Raw genomic sequence first — 26,329 nt, 5'->3', positions numbered from 1 at the left:
ACAGCTGTATGGTTCACAAACATTAACTAAGAATCTAGTCTGAATTGTGTCTCTCAAAGACAAACAGCTGTATGGTTCACAAACATCATTGACAAATCTAGTCTGAATTGTGTCTGTCAAAGACAAACAGCTGTATGGTTCACAAACATCACTGTTGAATTGACAAACACTGTATGTTCCAAACATACTGATAATTAGTCTGAATTGTGTCTCTCAAAGACAAAACACCTGTATGGTTCACAAACATTACACTATGAATCTAGTCTGAATTGTGTCTCTCAAAGACAAAACAGCTGTATGGTTCACAAATATTACAGATAAATCTAATCTGAATTGTGTCTCTCAAAGACAAAACACCTGTATGGTTCACAAAATTACAGATAATCTATCTGAATTGTGTCTCTCAAAGACAAAACACTGTATGGTTCACAAACATTACAGATACATCTAGTCTGAATTGTGTCTCTCAAAGACAAACAGCTGTATGGTTCACAAACATTAACTAAGAATCTAGTCTGAATTGTGTCTCTCAAAGACAAAACAGCTGTATGGTTCATAAACATTACAGAAAAATCTAGTCTGAATTGTGTCTCTCAAAGACAAAACAGCTGTATGGTTCACAAACATTAACTATGAATCTAGTCTGAATTGTGTCTCTCAAAGACAAAACAGCTGTATGGTTCACAAACATTACAGATGAATCTAGTCTGAATTGTGTCTGTCAAAGACAAAACAGCTGTATGGTTCACAAACATTACAGATGAATCTAGCTGAATTGTGTCTCTCAAAGACAAAACAGCTGTACGGTACACAAACATCACTAAAGAAATCCATTCTAAATTATTCTAGTCTATTTAGATTTTTATGCAGATCTTTTAAAAACTGGACATAAATATGACATAAAAGTGTTATAAAATAAACAACAAATACCAGAAGAATCATTTCAAGCTACCTTTTATTGTGTGAATTAAGTATGATAACATATCGTTAGTGGAAATACATGACGTCCTTAATGTTTGTTTAGATGTAAGGGGCGGGGAAGGTTAATTCTCATAGGAATTAACAAAACAAGATCATGATATTTGATACAACCTTTTGTGAAAAATATCTCATTAAATGATAATTTTAAAGACATTTTCAACATTATCTTTCAAAACTAATTAAAAAAAATTGTACCAAATTTTCATAACCAAACACCGTACTTTCGGTACATATATAATGAATAAATGAAACTAATTAAAACATGGTAGAAAGAAAAGAATTCATTTAATTTACTGGCAGTTACCATGTATATTAAATACATGCAAAAAAAATACTGCAAGTGGTCATTTCATGATTTTACTCCATCAATACAAATGATACCATAATGATAAACCCTTCCTGAGGCCTCATAAAGTGAATTTCCAATTCAGGACCTTTTTATCTCCTTCTGGGGCCTCAATGATATATGATAATTGGGGTCCTAATTGATGATTTAAGGCTATCAACATTGTACCTTAATCATTAAAAATATCACCACAAGTCCTCTGGTGTTAGGAAAACCTTCACAAGAAAATTCAATCTCTCTTGGACTGAAACGGTCCAAACTCTCAAACGGTGTGAGATTTTCACAACAAAACAAAGTATTTACAGAATTTTGTCACATTTATGCTAAGTATATATCTATGTATAATATATATAATGTATATATGCCGATACACAATTATACAGATGATAGGTTTATATCCAGTTTATTGTCACAAAGTTTATGACATTGAGTCATTCTAACACAATACATCATGCTCTAGAAATTATGACTGGTAGTTTTTTAAAAACTTGAAATATATATTTTATGTATTTGAATTCCTTTTTTACAATATAATGATGTAGCTATGGGGAGAACATAATAGTTATACAATAATTTTTATCATTATAAGATGAACATCATTTTTATCAATGTAATACAGTATGCTGCCCTAACAAACAGGAACATAAACGCCATTTATACAACAAACTCGCACGGACAACCGTGTCACAATACTTCTGCACATCATTTATAAACAAACATTGATTACAACAATAATGCAAATATAACTACCAGGTCAAGTTAACACAAAAATGAGCAAATATAAGTCATCCAGAAAACAACTGGTACTATGTACCCGATAGTTCAGTATAATTAGAAAAGTCCATTTCCTTATAAAACCTTTCACTTTATATTGAATCGTATTTCATACCTATAAATAAGACTCCAAGTCTATAGTTCAGATTTAAGTTGTAGGACATACTGTAAGTTGGTTTTACAGATGTCAACAACTGAATCTATTTCAGCAAAACAATAAAACGCACATAACAAAAGAAATTGGACAGCGTGAAAGACAAAAGAAAAATCCCAAAGGTCTGTTTTACAAATATTTGATAAGCCCCACAACTGTAACTTTATTACTTTTGCAAACATCACTTTTTTTAATTTTAATTAGTGAAGACTGCTTGAAAAGAAATAAAATAAAAATAAATTATGATTATTTAACCCCCTTTTCATCACCGATTGATCAGGCATATTAGTTCTAAGGAAAGCGAGGAGATTAATGTCATTAAGAGACATATTGATTAAACTCGACAAATATTAAAAGTATACCTTAAACATTTTTAAAATGATTTAGATCATTATTTGACAGCTTTGAAATCCATATGATATAATTCATCATTATTTTCCAAGTTTTCTTGTAGTTTTAATATGTAGACTCCCAATCAATTTCTGAAATATACCACTTTAAAATTTATATAATAAGAGTACATGATATGGTACAGAATTAAGTATGTCTTAAACATCCCTCCCCCCCTTTTTTAAACAAATAAATTTTGCAGTTTCAAAACACCTGTGTCTTCATCAACTATCTAAAAAGGGAAATTTCTTTCAATTCAAATTCTGGCTCAATTTTCCCCATCAGACCAGGGACATGAAATGTGGAAATAAACATTAACACAAAAGCAAGAAATTAATATCACGAAACAATAAGATTAACTATGTTAAAAATCAACACATGTATGACACGTCTAAATATACCACAATAATATCAGACTATCACAATTACAGCACTTAATAGTTCTTGATTAATATAGCCATTCATTTTATAACTCCAGAAATGAATTTATCATTTTATATCTTTTTTTTTTTTCTTTTTTTTTTTTTTTTCAATCAATTTCAAAATTCATCTATAATTTATATGTTTTACATGGTCAAATTTTGATAAAAAATATATATTTCTTAAATCTGATAAACTAGAAATATTCTATTTAACATAGACCCCAATAGACATAATATTTACCTGGAATTTGTTTTTAAGCATTAAATTGAAATAATCTTTTAAATTTTGTTTCATTGACTCTATGTATAAAGAACAATCAATATTTTTTAAACCAATTAATTGATATTCAGCATTATTCCCGACTTTTTAAGCCATATTTATAAGCAAGGTTGAGTTTTCGATAAAGCTTATTTAGAAATTTATTCTTTGTATTTAGAAGTCATGATGTATTTAGAGTATTGTGGAAAAATCACGTTATGCAATATTTCAATATTTTCAGTAGCCATGATTGAATGAAGGTATACCTGGGCATTATCAGTTTACCGGTAAGCCTGTTGAAGGAGCTTACTGCCGCGGAATGACAACACTACATCACTATAATGTTTCTATCCTGCAGAGAAAATAACAATGAAAACAGCTGCATCACAGGGAATAGATTTTTGATGCATAAAATCCTACATGATCTCACTTTCAGAAAAATTAAAACCTCAGTTGGACTCGGAGAAAATTAAAACATAGGATTTTGGATCAATAATTCATCGCATGTAACATGGGGAGCAGGAAGGGAGAAACATCAGAAACACAGAATTCTCATAACTCTCACTCCTATCATATTGACATAGTTAATGCACCATGACAATAAAAATACTCATATTCCATAAACATATGTTTTTCTGTCCTCTCAATAATAATGTGGAAGGAATATTTAAACTACCAACCAAAATAGTGTCTTAGTTTTCTTATAAATGGTTTGGAAGGAATATCTATCATGTTAACAACCAAGCTAATTTTTTTCTGGCATTACTTTCCAAAATAACAAACAGCGGACAATACCAACAATGATGTAGTTGAAAAATAAGGATTGCTAGCCTGTGTATATTAGTTACGAGTCTGAAATGTTAATATCAAAATATCATTTCCTGTTAGGAATGACTAGGTTACAATATAATACACACTCTGTACTGTATAAGCACTATATGTCATTAACATCATCTCATATTTTCATTTTTTAAAATTTTGATAACACTATGAAATATACACACCAGTTACTGGGGTATCTACAAGTATGCACTCTGTACGAAATATAGGGCAATAACGATGCGACAAAATGATCATTTTGTGGACACTACAGTTGGAGACTACAAGTATTTTATCACATGGACATGAGAAACAGGCACTTCAACGATTCAGCATTTATTAGTGTTTTTTCCTCCATTAACTACACTATATGGTATAGCTAGGCTTGGAGTAACTATAGTAACAGATGTACATCAATACGATGGCTAATACATAGTTATCTCCCTTATATTTGCACAATATTTACTTGAGCACAATATTATAGCAAACATTTATTTCACATACATATGCAATATCATATTAATTTGACCACCTCCCAGAGTGGCACTTGATTGTGACTCGAATCAGTACTTATGATGGATGAATACATTTTCTACCAAAGAAAATATTAAATTGTCTCCCTTTGAGTAACTCTTTAGAAGAATATGAGTGTTGAACTAATATACATATAAATGAAGAGGAAGCACTGTTCTGCTGTTTATGTAACGCCCACGTCCGGGCCGTCATCTCTCGTGGGTAGTCAGGAGAGTTCTCATCATCCTGTTCACATGCCATATATAGTCAGTATTATAGATCGCTGCCTCCCATTCATTTCCAGGCCAAACTCTTAATTAACAATACATGACATGTTTCACATGACATCTTAGACAAGATATTTCCAAAGTTATACTTTTTCTATATTTCATCTTGATTTTCCTGAATAATCTTTCTGATAAAAATATATTTTAATTTATCAGTATTTCTAGTACTGCTTCGATAGAGTGCCATCAAGTAATTGTATTCTAATTAACACCAAATCTAATCACCGGAGATAAAACAGTTATCAATATGTAAATCTTCATCAGATCGTATATCTGCACAAAGTCTTTGGCCTCGCACAAACACCAGCTAGCCTACAGCTATTCCTCATGTCTGGTATCAGTGTTTATTGGTTGTCTACTGAACGACCAATCAGGTGACATGAACTCGAAACATAATTTGGCAAAATGTACACCGATTTGTAACATTAAGTATCTCTGAAGTCCATTTTGTCTCCATCATTTTGAGAGCTATGATTCATATTGATTATTGTTACGAAATAGACAATGTTATTTCTTTGTAAGCTGATTCCACGAGCTTACACATACTCCCATCATGCACTTGGACTAAAATGGCTGTACACGTATTACCGTATGGACGAAGGGTGTCTATTTGATAAACACGATAATGTACATAGTTAACTGGAGCTGAACCTCCCTTATACCATGTGGCAGATGAAGCCATGGTGCTCCATCCTTCTCTGGTTTAATTAGGCCAATCAAACCACTGTTTGTCGGTGTACGTCCACTTAGCTTGAAAGGCAGAATATTGTGGCACAAGTTGAACTGTGAATATCGGTAAACCGAGTCAGCTTTCACACAGCGTGATAGAATCAGCGAACCTCAATTCACCGGCAGTTACGGTCAAATATCACATAAACCCTTCGGATGGGTTTATTTTATAACATTACGCGATTTCATTCTTCACATTGAGATCCAGGACCTCCTTCATCAATGGCTGGATACCTTCTGGATTCACCTTGAGCAAAACATGCGAGTGCTCTTCGTTCAGGTTACGAATGTCAGTGAGTTTCATCAAGAGTTTGGGATAGAGAGAGCGCACAAGACTAGAGGGGTACCTAGACTCCATGTAGCGTAGAAGGAGCAGGGCATACTTATCCTGTTCCTGGCAGATATAAGCTTTGTCTGTCACATTTGTACGATCCGGTGAGAAAAGAGAGATAACCAACAACAGAATGAGCATGGTCTCGTCCGCCTTCAAATCTATTGCTAAAGATTTTGTGAATTTCATGTGCTCCTCAAACAATCCGCCACCTTCTCCGACCTTGAGCTGGTCCAAGGACATAGCGTTGCTCTCATTGTCAAACGGATCCAGAAAATGTTGTTTTTCTTTATCAAATGTGATGACCGAGCGAATGATGAGTAGTTCTATACTGCCTCCTTTTAGCAGACTGATCTGGTCCGTCTGAGACAGAGATTTGAAAGATTTTATTTTCTTTGCCATGTCGATAACTCGACGTACACTCAGTTCTGCTATATTGACTAAGTCCAAGAAAGAGGCATTGTCTCGTGGGATTTCCGAGTCGATGCTGACCTCGAGGGACTGACGATATGCGCTGACGACTTCGTTGATGAGGTAATCTTCGTCAGGCTCCAAGACGCGGACCTTCCCTGTGTAACTGTTGGAAGTGCTGACATCACTGATCTGATTTTTCCTATCACATTCTCTTACTTTTCTGTAAAAAAATGAAAGAAAAATCCCATAAAATGTATAAAATTTCTTTATAGAAGAGTAAAACATGGTTACCTTGAAACTCTGGAAAGCAACTAAATATCTTCATTATAAGTATACTTTGCTATACAAAACATCTTATAGGAACACTGACTATGATAATAAAGTACTGTTATCAACAAGAATTTGTTGTACAATAAGTGTGTTTTGGTACAAACATATTTTACTGCACATGTATCAAGGAAATCAGATAGTGCAAGTAGCCTTAGATTTATTATTACAATCATTTCGAAATGATACAATCAGTAGAAGTTACAGATTATTCTTTTCCAGATCTTGATCATATTTCATTCATTATCAAATATTACTTTGAAGTTAGAAGAGTCAGATAAAAAAAAATCACACCATATGCAAATTTTATGGATTGAAAACTAATGCATTTAACTAAATCTAAAATTAGGCCATATATATGTTGTCAATGAATAAAAGTTATCAAGGAGTTTTTAACAGTTATCTCCCCTTACCCAACAAAATCTGTTAATTTTTCTAGAGTGCATGTCATAGACATTTAGTATGTTGAAATTTTAGTATGAAAAGTTTTAATCATTGACTCCAAAGTTGGGTGTGGGATGATAAAACTGTTGATCAAACTCACTGTCCTTTCGTGTACCTATTCTCCTCAATCCTCTGTTTTTTACGACTTTTCTCTTCCTCTGTCAAGATATATTCCTTCCTCATGCCGATCTCAAAACATTTCCTCAGTCGACATCGCTTACAGAAACGGCGGTTAGACACATCCATTTTACATTTCTCTTCATACGGACACTTGAAGTATTCCTACAACACATAAACAAGATTTCATATTAGGTAAGAATCAGATATCTATCATATTAGGTACGAATCAGATATCTATCATATTAGGAACGAATCAGATATCTATCATATTAGGTACAAATCAGATATCTACCATATTAGGTACATATCAGATATCTACCATATAAGGAACATATCAAATATCTATCATATTAGGTACATATCAGATATCCATCATATTAGGTACGAATCAGATATCTATCATATTAGGTACATATCAGATATCTACCATATTAGGTACGAATCAGATATCTACCATATTAGGTACATATCAGATATCTATCATATTAGGTACGAATCAGATATCTACCATATTAGGTACATATCAGATATCTATCATATTAGGTACAAATCAGATATCTACCATATTAGGTACATATCAGATATCTATCATATTAGGTACAAATCAGATATTTATCATATTAGGTACATATCAAATAACTATTGTATTATCGTATTCGACCCAATAAGCGCCCAGGGCGTTTAAAAAATTGAAAAAATGAAAAGGTGCTAATAAGACGAAATTATTGCAAATCAAGACAGTTTTTAGGTACAAATCAGATATCTATCATATTAGGTACAAATCAGATATCTATCATATTAGGTACAAATCAGATATCTATCATATTAGGTACAAATCAGATATCTATCATATTAGGTACAAATCAGATATCTATCTATCATTGATTCATAGAATTCCAATTTTTCATTGTCAAGTTCATCCAATAAAGGAATCATTTCACATTCGTATGTTTGAGTGGTTTGTAGATTTTAACTACACTACAGCATATGTCTGAATTACTTTGTGTGAGTGGTTTGTATGAGTGAGTTAGTTTGTGTGAGTGGTTTGTATGACATTATGTCAGAAACTGTTTCTAAAATAATGTAACAATTACAATAGTTTCCATGGTTATCACAGGACAAGAAAAAAATGAATTACAGGATATGTTAAAATAGTGTATTATTTTGTAAACATCAAATGTCAAGAAAATTGAAAAAGACAAACTTCAAATTAGCAAACAAAAGTTAATGGAGAAGGAACATGTCTATGATATACAGAAATATATATATAGATATGATTATTGATATTAAGACCTATTCATACAGACACTCCAGTGATACTAAACAGGCCCTTAAGGTATCTCACAAATATACCTTCCTATTACACTATAGCCTTACTCCCCTTCTGATTCCCTTACAAGTCACACATTCTTAAAATCATCCACCTTATTCACCAGAAAGACCAGAGGTTTTTTTTAATTCCTATAACCACTGTCATTTAACTCACCCAGTAAGCTATTAAATTGCATGTATCGAGAGAGATATATTTCTGAGACTATACACTTTTCTCAGGTCTTAATCTGTAGATTTATACGCCATAACAAAGTCTATTAAATGGCAAAATATGAGAAGCCATGTTCATTTGAGAAAGAAAAAAGATGTATATCTTTTCAGTGGTTGATAAAGCATTACAGTGCATCTGAATAAAGGTAAAACCGGGCTGCTTCGATTTTCTCTACCTGGGTAGGATAATTGGTCCTGTGACTACAACACTACCATTATAGTCAGGTAAGATGTCAATATCTTGTTGACATCTTGCTATAATTTACTCGATAACTGTTACACCACGTCATGCATTACGATCACACGAATATCTCCGTCACACAGAAGATCAATACTTCACACACTAATACACATGTTTAAATTCATGAAAATCCAAAAGAAAATGTCGGAATTTAAATATAGCCTATCAACATTTCTTCATCATTTAACGAACAGTTTAACACATCAAAATTGAATCTTGCATCAGCCTGATTTAACTAACGAAGGAAATTCTGAATTTATGTGATTTAGTAAATAAGCCATTAAAAATCAACTATTTTTTCTATACTTTTTGCCTTGCATCAGTACACGAGACCTACAAGCAATCAAGCGCGGTTGATAGGAATCGCTGGGGGAAGGGCGAGATGAATGATTGATGAGATTGTCTCATCTTACCTGTTAGCAGATACCTGTGTACTACACAAGATCTAAGGGTTCATTTCTAACCCATTTCACAATCAACACCTTCCAAGTTCATTAATTAAAACATTCAAACATCAGCATGCATGTCTGTGTTTTTATCACTGAAGCTCTGTTCTCCTTATATCTCTTATGTTTAACATTTAATGAATTGGGGAAATAAATTAATGATTTAGGAAGTTCCATGAGGTGAGGGAAACATTTAAATTTGGTCTCAATGGTGTTGGGAGGGTGGGGGTAGAGGGGGTTTAGGCCTACATATTAGTATTACATATGGTCTTGTTGTTTCTTGTTTCATTCTACTTTGATAAATGGAATCTGGCACATTGACGTCTTACAGATGTTTCTTGTTTAAATTTGAAATTCTTTTTCGTTTTTTAATTCAACATTAAATTTGAAATTCTTGTTTGTTTTTTAATTCAACATTAAGATTCTAATTTATTTGAAAAAAAATCTGAATATTACTCAGACAGAAAATGAAAAACTGATACACTTTAGTTTGTTGAAAGCTGTGGTAATGACATCTAATGAACGTGTTTAGATGTGGAGAGAACATAGATATCCAAACATGTAATTTCTTCACTCAACACTCACTGACATGTAATTATAGTCAAGAATTCTCTCAAAACATTTCTCCTATAACTGCACTGTACTTCCACCATAGCCAACAATTTATCACAGTGTTTCTTCCAGCTGCAGAGTTTTACATAAACCACTTGAAACGCTCTCGGTACTTTGACACATCCTGTGGGTTGGACTGTACTTTATTCACAAAAGATTTCATAATGGTTTTTTTTAACTTTGACTAAACTTGCTTTTTTATATAACACACAAAATTTATAACAAAGCTTTGACAAAACTTTCTTTTTTCTTTTTGTAGGAGATTTCACACAAAATGTATAGCATCGCTGTGACAAAACTAACATTTTAGTGCAGTAAAGATTTAATACTAGGGTACACTGGTTTGTTCTTATAACACTGTGTGTAAGATATATCTGTAATAGAAATAAATACCCTTACATCCACAGAACCACCGTGCATGGATATATAACACATTTCATGATGAGGGAAAATAAAGTCTTATGATAAAATGAATGAGTCTGGATTTCATCCCTGTGAATTCTAGTAGAAGTAACAAAATACATGTAACTTGTTTTTCTGGACTCTAGAAATCTAAAGAGTTATTTAACATGCCTGCTTAGCCGTGTTTGGTTTCTAGAGAATCTCATGTGCACTAAAAGACACCTAATTATGTTACCTAAAACTATTCAAGAGATAGCTGATTTAGACAGCTGTTTTGATGTTGTATTAACATTATACGATAATGTATTTATGCAGCCAGTATACATTTCCAACCAATCAGCATATGAAGGACATTCAAGCTATCAAATGGCAAGTAAATACAGATATATCTGTATGATAAAATTTAAATAAAATTGCCATATCAATTTTGTTCAACCTTTAACATGCAATGATTAGGTATTGAAATCCCGCACAATAATAATTGGTAGGAAATTGAATTTGATCAAACACTAAGAGTCATTGTGCTGATCAAGTCACAGTATTTAATTACAAAATCTATCATCATTTTACATCTAGTCATTATTTATTTAATACATTGATCAAGTCATTAATTATTTTACTGTAAAAGCAATTGATACCCATGCTTCAATATAAATGATATAATTTTTTTTTACCCAGAGCCTTATTTACTGATCAGTGACCTCTATGATTTATTTTCCTAGAAAACTTGAAGACAGAAATCTTAGTAATTTTGACATTTGTGGTAAGGCTGTATGGTTTCCCTGTAAGTGGTATTCCTGGACAGGGAGTGTGGTAGTCGACAGCTCTCCATTCTATAAACATCTCTATTGATCTGCCCTATATAACATAGAGGCTGCAACAGGTCGCACAAAATAACTGCTGACTGGGTGAAATTATTGACATAAAACCCCTCACGGCTACATAAAAACACAAAAAAAAGTCTATATCACGGCTACATAAAAACACAAAAAAAAGTCTATATCACGGCTACATAAAAACACAAAAAAAAGTCTATATCACGGCTACATAAAAACACAAAAAAAAGTCTATATCACGGCTACATAAAAACACAAAAAAAAGTCTATATCACGGCTACATAAAAACACAAAAAAAAGTCTATATCACGGCTACATAAAAACACAAAAAAAAGTCTATATCACGGCTACAAAAAAACACAGCCAAATACAGTCTATATCACGGCTACATAAAAACACAAAAAAAGTCTATATCACGGCTACAAAAAAACACAGCCAAATACAGTCTATATCACGGCTACATAAAAACTAAACAAAAGGGGGAGCTAACTCACAAGACATGACAGAAGGGAGAGATAACTCACAGGATGAGGAAAGAGGGAGATAACTCATGATATGTCAAGGAAAAGGAAGCTAACTCACAAGATGATGAATGATGGAGATATAACTCATGAAAGATAAGGGAAGAGGGATAATTCAAAAAGAGGCAAATAACTCACAAAATATTAATGGTAAATACTTCACAAAGGATGAAGGAAGGGGAGATAACTCATAAAAGAATCATAAATAATATATAGACTCATATATTTTGCAAAATGCATGCTTATTCATTTTTTTTATCAATTCATTTAAATAGTTTTGTTTCCACATCTAATTCCATCTTTTTTCTGAAAAGCACTATTGCTAATTAATCATATATGAAAATAATGCTTATAGTAATGTTTTACAGACTTTTAGTCCTAAACATTTTCTTGTTAATGTCTGAATATTATAACAGCCTTGTGGTACAAGTTAAGCTATCTACACAACACACTGGTCATTAGGCAGACAGCAGATGTTATAGCCAAGTCATCCAAAATATCTCCTCATCATTACAAACTGAGCTTATCATTAGTGGATATCTGATGGAATTCACAATAAATCTACACAATATTGGTGCATATATATAGCAATACGGAGGTGGTCAGTATAGACAGGTGTCAGGTGGTCACTATAGACAGGTATTGTGTATAACTGGTAGTTTTTTTTTAATAAAATTTTACTTTTAACAGACAGGTAGCCGTATACAGGTACTAGATATAGTTGTTAATTACAAGTATCTTTATAGACAGGTGGTCTGTATAGACAGGCACATGGTATACAGGTACTAGGTAGTTGTTAATTATAAGTATTTTTATAGACAGGTGGTAAGTATAGACAGGTACAAGGTATGTAGGTAGGGAATTTGGAAGATCTATTTATTGGCTATAGGTATCTGATGACTGCACCAGCTGACCCTGCCACTGGTCTGACAGATGTACTATTATTGCTGTGACCTACACTCTAATCAAAACCTAACACACATTTTCCCCCGCTATCATACATACAAACTTCACCACAGAAAATAAATATAAATCCTCTTTTCCCTGTGTATGAAGATCGATGGAGAGAGAGTTCAAAAAAGAAATAAGATGGAGAGACAGTGTTCCCTAATGATAAAACAATGCTAGCTAACACTTGTTAGGATGTTTATGAAGTGACAGCTAAGGTTGGCCATACTTGTGGTTGAAGCCCCATCTGGTGGGTTGGGTAGACATTAACCACAGCCACCAGGTCTTCATGACATCTACTTCCTGTTTCTACATATAGACACATCATAATCTAAATACAACAAAAACTCGTATAATTCTATATGACATCTCTTAATTTTTAATCATGATATTTTCTCTATAATTTTCATACTTTTTTTTTTTTTAATTATCATCCTAATATTTCAAAACATATTTACAGATATCTATAATTAGTTAGAAATGTGATGATTCCTTATATTGCTTTCTGTGGTACTATTTTTTGTAATTAAATTATCAGAAAATATTTTACAGCATCAATATCATATGTACTGCACAGGTGTATGTATGAGTATGGATTATGTAATGTATCACTGACCAACATTGATCACCAGAACACATACATGTAGAGTCATTATGACAGGAAGACAGATTGTGTCACTCCTACAGACAAATCATCTGGAGAGCTATTTTATGAGACTACTGGCAGTGGTGTTCCAGTGGTCAAGGTGTCCAATGTTTTACCACCCTCCACCTCTGAGAGGCAATTTTGAAACCCCTGAAGGGCAGTTGTCAGGTACTGGCTATAGATCAGTATTTTTTTTTTACTCTGGCTTTCCTCCACCCCTTAACCTGGCATGCCCTTAAATGCCCTGGGGAAGGGGAGAGGGGTGGGGGGGGAGGAGAAGGGGGAGGGGGGGAAGGGGAGAGGGGTGGGGGGTGAAAAAGAGGGAGGGGGAGAGGGGAGAGGGGTGGGGGGGTGGAGAAGGGGGAGGGGGAAGAGGAGAGGGGGGGGGGGAGGAGAAGGGGGGGGGGGAGGAGAGGGGGGGGGGGAGGGGAGGGAGGAGGGGGAGAAGGAGAGGAGAGAGGGAGTTAAACTCTGACTATCCCACAAACAAATGAGACAAGTGATATCATAATCTTTAATCCTGGTTTTCTTACAATGTTTCTGGCAATTTTTCAAAGTTGAGGTATATAATTTGAAGTCTGTGAACATCACAGTAAAGGGTAAAGCCCACACAAGGGTAACACCGATGTAAAATTAGCTGGTGTTCTTTGAAGAGTAAAATACTAATGATGAATTCACCTTGGTAAACTTAACCGAAAATTACATATGATTACAATAATAGTTAACCTTGCCTTTTATCATTGCAGGCTTTCAGGGGACAGATATCTGGGATGTCTTACTGGGAATGTGATCATTGTTACCTAATTGGAGGGTTCAGGTAGAAGGAAAAGGGCTTAGGGAGGGGTGTGTGGGAGGGGACGAGGCTTTGTGTCAAGATATCCGAGAACAAGGTATCAGCATTTGCCTGGCAAACATACCTCCGACCTAAAATTTCGCCCATACCAGATCGAGGTAAGGTTTCCTCGGAGCTGTATGGTATCTTACAATGACACTGTAGGTAGGACAATGGTAGGGTTTAAAGTGCTCGGGGTGAGCGAGTACAGTACATAAATATATCCCAACTCTGTATATCGACCTCCTTCAAATCAAGGTCAGAAAAAAACTTAATATTGGTCGAATTAGATCTGAACATAACGAAAGTAAGAAACACATCCGGGGTTAACAAGACCTTGCTTATCAAAATTGTATGCTTATATTGTTGTCAAGATTTCAATTAAAAAACTCTGGCCTATTTGTTAACTAATTCTTAGAGCTTTTAAATATAGGAGAGAAAAAAAGTGAACAAAAAAACGAAGGTCTTAAAATTTCAATTTTTTATTTACGTCAATCAAACTTATAAATAAATAAAGAGTTTCAGTGTTTAAATAAGGCAATTGTTTAATGCATGAGCGCATACAAATCTAAGCTTCTAACAGAAAGTGATTGGGTTTCAACTCTGGCAACTGACATGGAGGAGATTTTGGCGATTCTTGACACGAATTTAAGATTTTGCGTATTTGTTTTTCCAGGTGATGGTGTCAGGTGTTTCGGAGAACTTGTACAGTACAAAAGGCTTCTATTATCCTTGCCATCAAACTACTGACGAATCAAACATACTCTATCCTTAATTGTTACCCAGCACGCGATATCGATATCTACGTACACATGACGTCACTTTCCTATTTGTCATTTCTACGTCTGTAAATAGATCACTTATTTTTATGACTGTGTTTGAAAAAAAATCTTGATTAATTGAAAATGAATCCCCTATTAGTTGATTAACAACCACCAACAACTCTCTAACTAGATTTCACTGCAGTAAACCCTCGCTGGACAAAAGTCCTCCGTGACAATTACTTAAAAGGCAATGACTTTGATTGTTAGATGTTTGATTTAGTAAGCTTTGATATCAGACCCAAAGGAAACTTCCTAAACCATCATTTATTTGTGTTTATATAGACAAGTGACTACCATATGTACACTTGTTATGTGACATCAGGCTAAACTTAACCTTCTTCTCTAACTCAATGACCTGTTTCTGAAAAAGGGCAATAACTCTGTGAGTGGCTACGAGATCAGTATAGTATATAAACAGAGCATTTAACCCCCATCAAGTTTATATATACATATACAGCATAAAAAAATATAGAATATCTTTGTGATGGAATTAAAATATATAAAAAAGAATTAAAACAGGTCTACAATCTCTAGCTTCGCTGCTCATCAGGTGATATTTAATGATGATGTTGGTTATATATATTGACAATGTATATTGATGTAGAGATAATGTTTCGGATGATATACAATTAATAATAAAAGTGTAAGACTATAGGTCCCTAGAGAAATATATGGCCTGATGCATTTTTAATACATATTCTATTCAGAATAAAGAAAAGATGAGAAAACGATAAATCAATATCATATAATATCTATGAATGAACTAAATACCAACCATACAAATATGTGTATCATTGTCATTTTTCTCTATCTTCTTTTCTTTTCCTTTTCAATATTAACTTGTTTCTGTCGATGATTTTCCTTTGATGTTTCCATTTAACACCAGACTGTGTATGATGTTTCATTTGTTAATAACATTTTCTAGTTGCTGAGTCAGAAAATGAAATATTAATGCACACAGTTGGCTTGTTTTACTAGATTAAATATTGTTATTTTTACAATTTTATTGGCTCTTTGTTCATATTGTTGCATTTATGAAACCAAACTAATCAGATCAATTTCATAGCTGTAACATATTTCCATAGCAGAGTAGTACAGCGTTGTTATATTACTTCTTGACTGTCGATTGATTTAAAGAATTGCTATAGATGTAATCGATGACAATTAATTAATTTGTGTTGGTGGTGATTCCTGTAGCGGGAATGTATTTCTGACATCCCTAACCTATATCTTTTGTCATGGTCACATATGGTAACAAAGCCATCTGCTTCCTAGTCATGTCCATGTGTTTCCATTACTAAGTTTTGAAATTTCAATAGTTTTGATACATTTTCATTCAGAATAGTTTGTACCTTATTATTCATCAGGAATAGTTTACCTAATTATTCATTCAGGAATAGTTTGTACCTAATTATTTATTCAGGAATAGTTTATACCTAATTATTCATTCTGGAATAGTTTTTACCTTATTATTCATTCAGGAATAGTTTGTACCTAATTATTCATTCATGAATAGTTTGTACCTCATTATTTATTCAGCAGGAATAGTTTGTACCTTATTATTCATTCAGGAATAGTTTGTGCCTAATTATTCATTCAGAAATAATTTGTACTTAATTACTCATTCAGGAATAGCTTGTACCTAATTATTCATCAGAAATAGTTTGTACCTAATTACTCATTCAGGAATAGTTTGTACCTAATTATTCATCAGAAATAGTTTGTACTTAATTACTCATTCAGGAATAGCTTGTACCTAATTATTCATCAGAAATAGTTTGTACCTAATTACTCATTCAGGAATAGTTTGTACCTAATTATTCATCAGGAATAGTTTACCTAATCACTCATTCAGGAATAGTTTGTACCTAATTATTCATCAGGAATATGTACCTAATTATTCATTCATGAATAGTTTGTACCTAATTATTCATTCATGAATAGTTTGTACCTAATTATTCATTCAGGAATAGTTTGTACCTAATTAAAACTGAGAATCTACAAGGCACTCACTGTAAACTGTCTAGGACGTGATTATAGCTACACCTGGTGAAATCACCTTTAACTAGTTGCTTGTCTCTACTCAAGCTAGATCTACACCAATCTAAGTGAGAATTCTGTGATTACTTCAAATGTACTGTGATACATACCAAACCCTTAGGAGCATTTCGTCTGAAGAAAGCTTTGCAAGATTCACAAGAAATGGCATCAAAGTTGTACCCGAGCGCCCGGTCTCCACACACTCCACAATATTTGTCTTCCTTGTTTTTCCGAGCCTTGTGGACGTCTTCTGCCACGCGGACGTCCATCGGCCGGTAAGGGTTCGACATCGACGGCATGCTGTTACTATTTGAGTCTTCAAAACTGCAAAGACAGAAAAAAGGTTTGGTTTGGATATTACATTATAAGGAAATCCATGGCATTCTCTGAAAAAGAGGTAAACATTTGGCTGAGATCAATGTACAGTAAAACCTGTCTGATCGCGACCTCTGTATAAAGACTGGGTTTGACTATAAAATAAATACAGGTATAAACTGATGTAAAATGAAACCAGTTGTGAGTGTAGATAAGTGTGAATTTTGTTACGAAAATAATTTTATATGAATGAAATTCAAATGTTTTAATTTTTAATGGCTGACAAATATCATTTTTTGAAAACATGAATATGGAGTTAGTGATTCATTCAATATTATTTGTGCTTGGAATAATTAAAATGTAATACTTGTAATAGAATCTTTTATTTAATATGGTCGACATACATGTATTTTGACAAGTTCAGCAACCAGGAAACAGCATTATGTGTCAAATTAATGTAAAACTTGAGGTGAAGAAAATTTAAATGATGAAAATATTGTGAGCCCCTGTAGTGTAAAGCTTCTTCTAATGTTGTCTCTCCTGACGGCTCTGTCACTGATAGTTAGTTTTATTGGACAAACCATGATTTAATTTACATACAAAATTTATCAATGACTATTGTAATTATAAAATACCAATATTAAGCATTCAATATCCAGCTATTATATAATAATTGTATCACTACAATTTATTCATTATCACCTTTTCTAGTTCATTGAAAACTTGTTTTCAGCCATCAAATATTTGATTTTGTTAACTTCTTAAATAATACCAATAAAACTTCACAATAATTTAATAATTAATAATGAGTAGTTCATAAGCTTTCTTTGTGAATACATATAGAAATAATTTGTGTTTTTGTCCGACATCAAATTAGAGTATTTAATGAAACATATATAACATCAGGCATAAATGTAGACAACTTTCTAGGACCAATATTGTCAGTCATTACAAACGAAGGACGCTTGACCACAGGGATAAACAGACAAACCAAGAAAACAAAACTCTCCTCAAAAGGCTTACAGACAAACTATAAAATGTCTCCGGGAGAAATACGATCCTATTAGATAAAAGAAAGCTAGGAGAAAGGGACAGGGGTTAAATAGGAGGGACAGAGGGTTAAATAGGAGATCGGTGATGTTTTGTGAAGTGATAGCCTTACTGAATGTGTAATGGTTAAAACACATGCAAGCTGATCACTGATAGGCCTATCTAGTGTGTATATATAACTGTCCACTATCTGGCCTCAGATGACCTCAGCTGACCCCTGCTGACCTCTGGTTGTCTCCTTACATGAACCTTGACCCTTGCACCGAATCACCTTTCATTGCCCTTCTATTAGCATCAGGGACTTGTCTGTAATATTTCCTATCTCAGGGAATTATACAATTACCAAGTATATCTGCTGACAACTGATAGTGTATATGATATATTTATAAATGTATTGTAGAATAGCACCAAAGAAATGTGCAAATGCAATAACTCATGATACATGGATAATCAACCTGTATACAATCAAAATCTTATAATCAGTTTGTCAATAGTTTACAATGAACAGATGTTTTGAATGGAAGCTTTTTGGAAAGGAGAAGGGGATTTTATGAGGTTTTTCTATCCTGATTTTCTATGATATAGGTCTGTGCGAACACACTCAATATTGTTACATATCTACATTCTAATATTTTTTTTGATAAATGATATAATGCTACATGGCCCACTTATGTACTGTAAAACCATCAATCAATGCTGAGGAATTCAATGGTCCATGGTCATCTCACTACTTTGTCACGACCTAATATTGCTAACTCACTACCAGATTATTGACTCCCTCCATTCTTTGGTAGATTCTGTGCCATGGCCATGTACACTTTCATAACAATACATATTAATATGTAAATAACTGTTAGTAACTGATATTCCTGAAGGCTGATTTTTATTTATTGATTACCATTGATTTCGACACCTACTCTGTCGACAAAACCTTCTAGCTTACACCCAGCCCTGCTGTAGATTTCAAAAGTTCAACAAGAAACTTTCTGACATTTACCACGTACCATATAACAATAGAAAGATTTATGAAAATGTTGCTTTACAAAATGGTCACAATTTAGCTGACAGAGGGTCTCTCTTTTGTAAGGTGACCCAACCTTAAAACTCTTTCATTTTTAGCAAACAATACATACTACAGAATGATTTATTTCCCCTTACGAAACGACCTTAGAATTATTAATGAATAGCAAATTATTTACATAATTACAAAAACTGTCACTTCTGTTAAGCTGCGGGTGAATTTACTGTTTTTCTATTGAATAATTTTGTTTTTTTTACCTCCTAACAATGAAGATTCCGTTATTGATCGCGATCTATGTTATCTGTACGATCTACACAATGTCTATATAAGACTTCCTGTGTATCACGCTCGGGAATATGACATTCTGGAGACACTTTGTTTTCTCAGTAAAAAAACCTTTAATTATCGAATCATATTATTCATCTCCACGTAGTTGATATGAACTGAAAATGACTTTCTACAAGTTCTATTTTCTCGTCTCCTGAATCACTACTGTATAGATATATAAACAGATTTTTTTTTTTTGCGTCCATCAAAAAATGAAATCTAACAATGTTCTTAAGCCATTAAACATTCCATATTTGTTTAAAATTTATAATAAAAATTCAGAATCTCTAAAATAGTTTTAGAATTTCCAAAACAGTTTAAAAACCTTATCGCAATAAATAATTCCTAAAACCTTGTCTCAATAAATACTTCCTATGTAGTTCAGCATGGTGAAAAAGGTTATAATATTATTCAGGAGTGTCAATTCAAAATTCGTAAAGTCAACAATTGTACTGTTTATATTATGTTTTGAATGTGACAGTATGTTGTGTGCGCTGACCTGACGCACCTGTTGTTTTACCAGATCTATAAGCCTTAGACCTACTCTATCACAGTCCTGTCTATAATACCTTACAGGCAGTCAGGCTTCCTAACTAATAAGCCTCCGGTCATCCCTGTTACATTGCACAGTTTAACTTGTTTTATATGGCTTCTTGCCAGCCGTGTATCTATGTAGAGGGGGAAAATGGGGGGAAAAAAGTGTACATGTTGTATTTGTTAATACATCCACTGTTTGATTTTGAGGGGTAGAATTTGTACCATTAAACATTGTCCATGTATCTGTATAGCTGGCAAATGTTCAAGCTTTCCAGAACCCCAATATAACCACACACCCCTGTGTGCAGTGAACCACGCAGGTCATTCGGTGCAAAGCCTGATTTTCGGAGGATATCCCATATGATCTAGGTCGCCTAAAATCTTTTTTATCCCACGATCCTTAAATTTGACTATCTGGTGATTATGAGCCATCCTGTTCAGCGACTTCAGACAAAGACTTTCCCCTCTGTATTATATGTATTGACATTACACACACACAACATCACAACATTTTATAATTTGTCTAACTAATATGGATGATTTTTCAATTTGCCTCTTTATTTTGCTGTTTATCAATTACAAAAATGAAGGTTTGCATGCCACAGCATCAAAGTTATATTTCATGTAATATTTTTGCCTTTTTTCACAAAAGATTTTTTTTACATTTTTAATTTGTAGTGCTTTCATAGTTGTTTTTCATATTTAGCATCCTATTGCATTCATAACCCTACAATGAGGCCATATAATTCACCATTGGCACATATAATGTTATAGAAAATATATCACATATGCAATGTAGGAAGAAATGTAAATGATTGGACAGAGTTGGTAAATTAAGAAAATTGACTGTGATATGAGCTGTACAGTAAGACTATCTGTGTTCTCCTGAACAAAGACTAGTGTCATTTGTGTTAGATCTATTACTGAGTTTGTTGTCATCCGTGTTAGATCTATTACTGAGTTTGTTGTCATCTGTGTTAGATCTATTACTGAGTTTGTTGTCATCTGTGTTAGATCTATTACTGAGTTTGTTGTCATCTGTGTTAGATCTATCACTGAGTTTGTTGTCATCTGTGTTAGATCTATTACTGAGTTTGTTGTCATTTGTGTTAGATCTATTACTGAGTTTGTTGTCATCTGTGTTAGATCTATTACTGAGTTTGTTGTCATCTGTGTTAGATCTATTACTGAGTTTGTTGTCATCTGTGTTAGATCTATTACTGAGTTTGTTGTCATCTGTGTTAGATCTATTACTGAGTTTGTTGTCATCTGTGTTAGATCTATTACTGAGTTTGTTGTCATCTGTGTTAGATCTATTACTGAGTTTGTTGTCATTTGTGTTAGATCTATTACTGAGTTTGTTGTCATCTGTGTTAGATCTATCACTGAGTTTGTTGTCATTTGTGTTAGATCTATCACTGAGTTTGTTGTCATTTGTGTTAGATCTATTACTGGGTTTGTTGTCATTTGTGTTAGATCTATTACTGAGTTTGTTGTCATCTGTGTTAGATCTATTACTGAGTTTGTTGTCATCTGTGTTAGATCTATTACTGAGTTTGTTGTCATCTGTGTTAGATCTATCACTGAGTTTGTTGTCATCTGTGTTAGATCTATTACTGAGTTTGTTGTCATCTGTGTTAGATCTATTACTGAGTTTGTTGTCATCTGTGTTAGATCTATTACTGAGTTTGTTGTCATCTGTGTTAGATCTATTACTGAGTTTGTTGTCATCTGTGTTAGATCTATACTGAGTTTGTTGTCATCTGTGTTAGATCTATTACTGAGTTTGTTGTCATCTTGTGTTAGATCTATTACTGAGTTTGTTGTCATCTGTGTTAGATCTATTACTGAGTTTGTTGTCATCTGTGTTAGATCTATTACTGAGTTTGTTGTCATCTGTGTTAGATCTATCACTGAGTTTGTTGTCATCTGTGTTAGATCTATTACTGAGTTCGTTGTCATCCGTGTTAGATCTATTACTGAGTTTGTTGTCATTTGTGTTAGATCTATTACTGAGTTTGTTGTCATCTGTGTTAGATCTATCACTGAGTTTGTTGTCATCTGTGTTAGATCTATCACTGAGTTTGTTGTCATCTGTGTTAGATCTATTACTGAGTTTGTTGTCATCTGTGTTAGATCTATTACTGAGTTTGTTGTCATCTGTGTTAGATCTATTACTGAGTTTGTTGTCATTTGTGTTAGATCTATTACTGAGTTTGTTGTCATCTGTGTTAGATCTATTACTGAGTTTGTTGTCATCTGTGTTAGATCTATTACTGAGTTTGTTGTCATCTGTGTTAGATCTATTACTGAGTTTGTTGTCATCTGTGTTAGATCTATTACTGAGTTTGTTGTCATCTGTGTTAGATCTATTACTGAGTTTGTTGTCATCTGTGTTAGATCTATTACTGAGTTTGTTGTCATCTGTGTTAGATCTATCACTGAGTTTGTTGTCATCTGTGTTAGATCTATTACTGAGTTTGTTTGTCATTTGTGTTAGATCTATTACTGAGTTTGTTGTCATCTGTTGTTAGATCTATTACTGAGTTTGTTGTCATCTGTGTTAGATCTATTACTGAGTTTGTTGTCATCTGTGTTAGATCTATTACTGAGTTTGTTGTCATCTGTGTTAGATCTATTACTGAGTTTGTTGTCATTTGTGTTAGATCTATTACTGAGTTTGTTGTCATCTGTGTTAGATCTATCACTGAGTTTGTTGTCATCTGTGTTAGATCTATTACTGAGTTTGTTGTCATTTGTGTTAGATCTATTACTGAGTTTGTTGTCATCTGTGTTAGATCTATCACTGAGTTTGTTGTCATCTGTGTTAGATCTATCACTGAGTTCCTTGTCATCTGTGTTATATTTATTACTGAGTTCGTTGTCATTTGTGTTAGATCTATTACTGAGTTCGTTGTCATTTGTGTTAGATCTATTACTGAGTTTGTTGTCATCTGTGTTTGATCTATTACTGAGTTTGTTGTCATTTGTGTTAGATCTATTACTGAGTTTGTTGTCATCTGTGTTAGATCTATTACTGAGTTCGTTGTCATCTGTGTTAGATCTATTACTGAGTTTGTTGTCATTTGTGTTAGATCTATTACTGAGTTTGTTGTCATCTGTGTTAGATCTATTACTGAGTTTGTTGTCATCTGTGTTAGATCTATTACTGAGTTTGTTGTCATCTGTGTTATATCTATTACTGAGTTTGTTGTCATCTGTGTTAGATCTATAGTTTGTTGTCATCTGTGTTAGATCTATTACTGAGTTTGTTGTCATCTGTGTTAGATCTATTACTGAGTTTGTTGTCATCTGTGTTAGATCTATCACTGAGTTTGTTGTCATTTGTGTTAGATCTATTACTGAGTTTGTTGTCATCTGTGTTAGATCTATTACTGAGTTTGTTGTCATCTGTGTTAGATCTATCACTGAGTTTGTTGTCATCTGTGTTAGATCTATCACTGAGTTTGTTGTCATTTGTGTTAGATCTATTACTGAGTTTGTTGTCATCTGTGTTAGATCTATTACTGAGTTTGTTGTCATCCGTGTTAGATCTATCACTGAGTTTGTTGTCATCTGTGTTAGATCTATAGTTTGTTGTCATCTGTGTTAGATCTATTACTGAGTTTGTTGTCATCTGTGTTAGATCTATTACTGAGTTTGTTGTCATTTGTGTTATATCTATTACTGAGTTTGTTGTCATCTGTGTTAGATCTATCACTGAGTTTGTTGTCATCTGTGTTAGATCTATCACTGAGTTTGTTGTCATTTGTGTTAGATCTATTTCTGAGTTTGTTGTCATTTGTGTTAGATCTATCACTGAGTTTGTTGTCATTTGTGTTAGATCTATTACTGAGTTTGTTGTCATCTGTGTTAGATCTATAGTTTGTTGTCATCTGTGTTAGATCTATTACTGAGTTCGTTGTCATCTGTGTTATATCTATTACTGAGTTTGTTGTCATCTGTGTTAGATCTATAGTTTGTTGTCATCTGTGTTAGATCTATTACTGAGTTCGTTGTCATCTGTGTTATATCTATTACTGAGTTTGTTGTCATCTGTGTTAGATCTATTACTGAGTTTGTTGTCATCTGTGTTAGATCTATTACTGAGTTTGTTGTCATCTGTGTTATATCTATTACTGAGTTTGTTGTCATCTGTGTTAGATCTATCACTGAGTTTGTTGTCATCTGTGTTAGATCTATCACTGAGTTTGTTGTCATTTGTGTTAGATCTATTACTGAGTTTGTTGTCATTTGTGTTAGATCTATTACTGAGTTTGTTGTCATTTGTATTAGATCTATCACTGAGTTTGTTGTCATCTGTGTTAGATCTATAGTTTGTTGTCATCTGTGTTAGATCTATTACTGAGTTTGTTGTCATCTGTGTTAGATCTATTACTGAGTTTGTTGTCATTTGTGTTATATCTATTACTGAGTTTGTTGTCATCTGTGTTAGATCTATCACTGAGTTTGTTGTCATCTGTGTTAGATCTATCACTGAGTTTGTTGTCATTTGTGTTAGATCTATTTCTGAGTTTGTTGTCATTTGTGTTAGATCTATCACTGAGTTTGTTGTCATCTATGTTAGATCTATAGTTTGTTGTCATCTGTGTTATATCTATCACTGAGTTTGTTGTCATCTGTGTTAGATCTATTACTGAGTTTGTTGTCATCTGTGTTAGATCTATCACTGAGTTTGTTGTCATTTGTGTTAGATCTATTACTGAGTTTGTTGTCATCTGTGTTAGATCTATTACTGAGTTTGTTGTCATCTGTGTTAGATCTATTACTGAGTTTGTTGTCATTTGTGTTAGATCTATTACTGAGTTTGTTGTCATCTGTGTTAGATCTATTACTGAGTTTGTTGTCATCTGTGTTAGATCTATTACTGAGTTTGTTGTCATTTGTGTTAGATCTATTACTGAGTTTGTTGTCATCCGTGTTAGATCTATTACTGGGTTTGTTGTCATCCGTGTTATATTTATTACTGAGTTTGTTGTCATCTGTGTTAGATCTATAGTTTGTTGTCATCTGTGTTATATCTATCACTGAGTTTGTTGTCATCTGTGTTAGATCTATTACTGAGTTTGTTGTCATCTGTGTTATATCTATTACTGAGTTTGTTGTCATCTGTGTTAGATCTATTACTGAGTTTGTTGTCATCTGTGTTATATCTATCACTGAGTTTGTTGTCATCTGTGTTATATCTATTACTGAGTTTGTTGTCATCTGTGTTAGATCTATTACTGAGTTTGTTGTCATCCGTGTTATATTTATTACTGAGTTTGTTGTCATCTGTGTTAGATCTATTACTGAGTTTGTTGTCATCTGTGTTAGATCTATTACTGAGTTTGTTGTCATTTGTGTTAGATCTATTACTGAGTTTGTTTTTATCTGTGTTAGATCTATCACTGAGTTCGTTGTCATCTGTGTTAGATCTATTACTGAGTTTGTTGTCATTTGTGTTAGATCTATCACTGAGTTTGTTGTCATCTGTGTTATATCTATTACTGAGTTTGTTGTCATTTGTGTTAGATCTATTACTGAGTTTGTTGTCATCTGTGTTATATCTATTACTGAGTTTGTTGTCATTTGTGTTAGATCTATTACTGAGTTTGTTGTCATCTGTGTTAGATCTATTACTGAGTTTGTTGTCATCTGTGTTAGATCTATTACTGAGTTTGTTGTCATCTGTGTTAGATCTATCACTGAGTTTGTTGTCATTTGTGTAGATCTATTACTGAGTTTGTTGTCATCTGTGTTAGATCTATTACTGAGTTTGTTGTCATCTGTGTTAGATCTATTACTGAGTTTGTTGTCATCTGTGTTAGATCTATCACTGAGTTTGTTGTCATTTGTGTTAGATCTATTACTGAGTT

General features: G+C 33.3%; 1 protein-coding gene across 11 annotated transcripts in view; it reads right to left on the bottom strand.

Annotated features, from left to right (window-relative positions):
- Positions 1 to 937: 937 nt before the first annotated feature.
- LOC138334348 (vitamin D3 receptor B-like) overlaps positions 938 to 26,329 on the bottom strand; it is a 580,118-nt gene continuing 554,726 nt past the window's right edge. For 9 of the 11 annotated variants that reach the window (XM_069283005.1, XM_069283003.1, XM_069283004.1 and 6 more), the window contains 3 exons: positions 17,311 to 17,524; positions 7,291 to 7,472; positions 938 to 6,639 (listed from right to left, as the gene is read on the bottom strand). In XM_069283005.1, coding sequence (XP_069139106.1) covers positions 5,850 to 6,639; positions 7,291 to 7,472; positions 17,311 to 17,524 — 1,186 coding nt within the window. In that variant the 3' untranslated portion in view covers positions 938 to 5,849. Of the gene's footprint in view, positions 6,640 to 7,290; positions 7,473 to 13,087; positions 13,210 to 17,310; positions 17,525 to 26,329 lie in introns of those variants that run through there. The other 2 variants (XM_069283000.1, XM_069283009.1) reach the window with 2 other exon arrangements.

Source organism: Argopecten irradians, chromosome 11, assembly GCF_041381155.1.
Source record: "Argopecten irradians isolate NY chromosome 11, Ai_NY, whole genome shotgun sequence".
Classification (NCBI taxonomy): domain Eukaryota; kingdom Metazoa; phylum Mollusca; class Bivalvia; order Pectinida; family Pectinidae; genus Argopecten; species Argopecten irradians.
The sequence above is the reverse complement of the archived record's forward strand: the minus strand, read 5'-3'. Positions and strand labels throughout refer to the sequence as shown.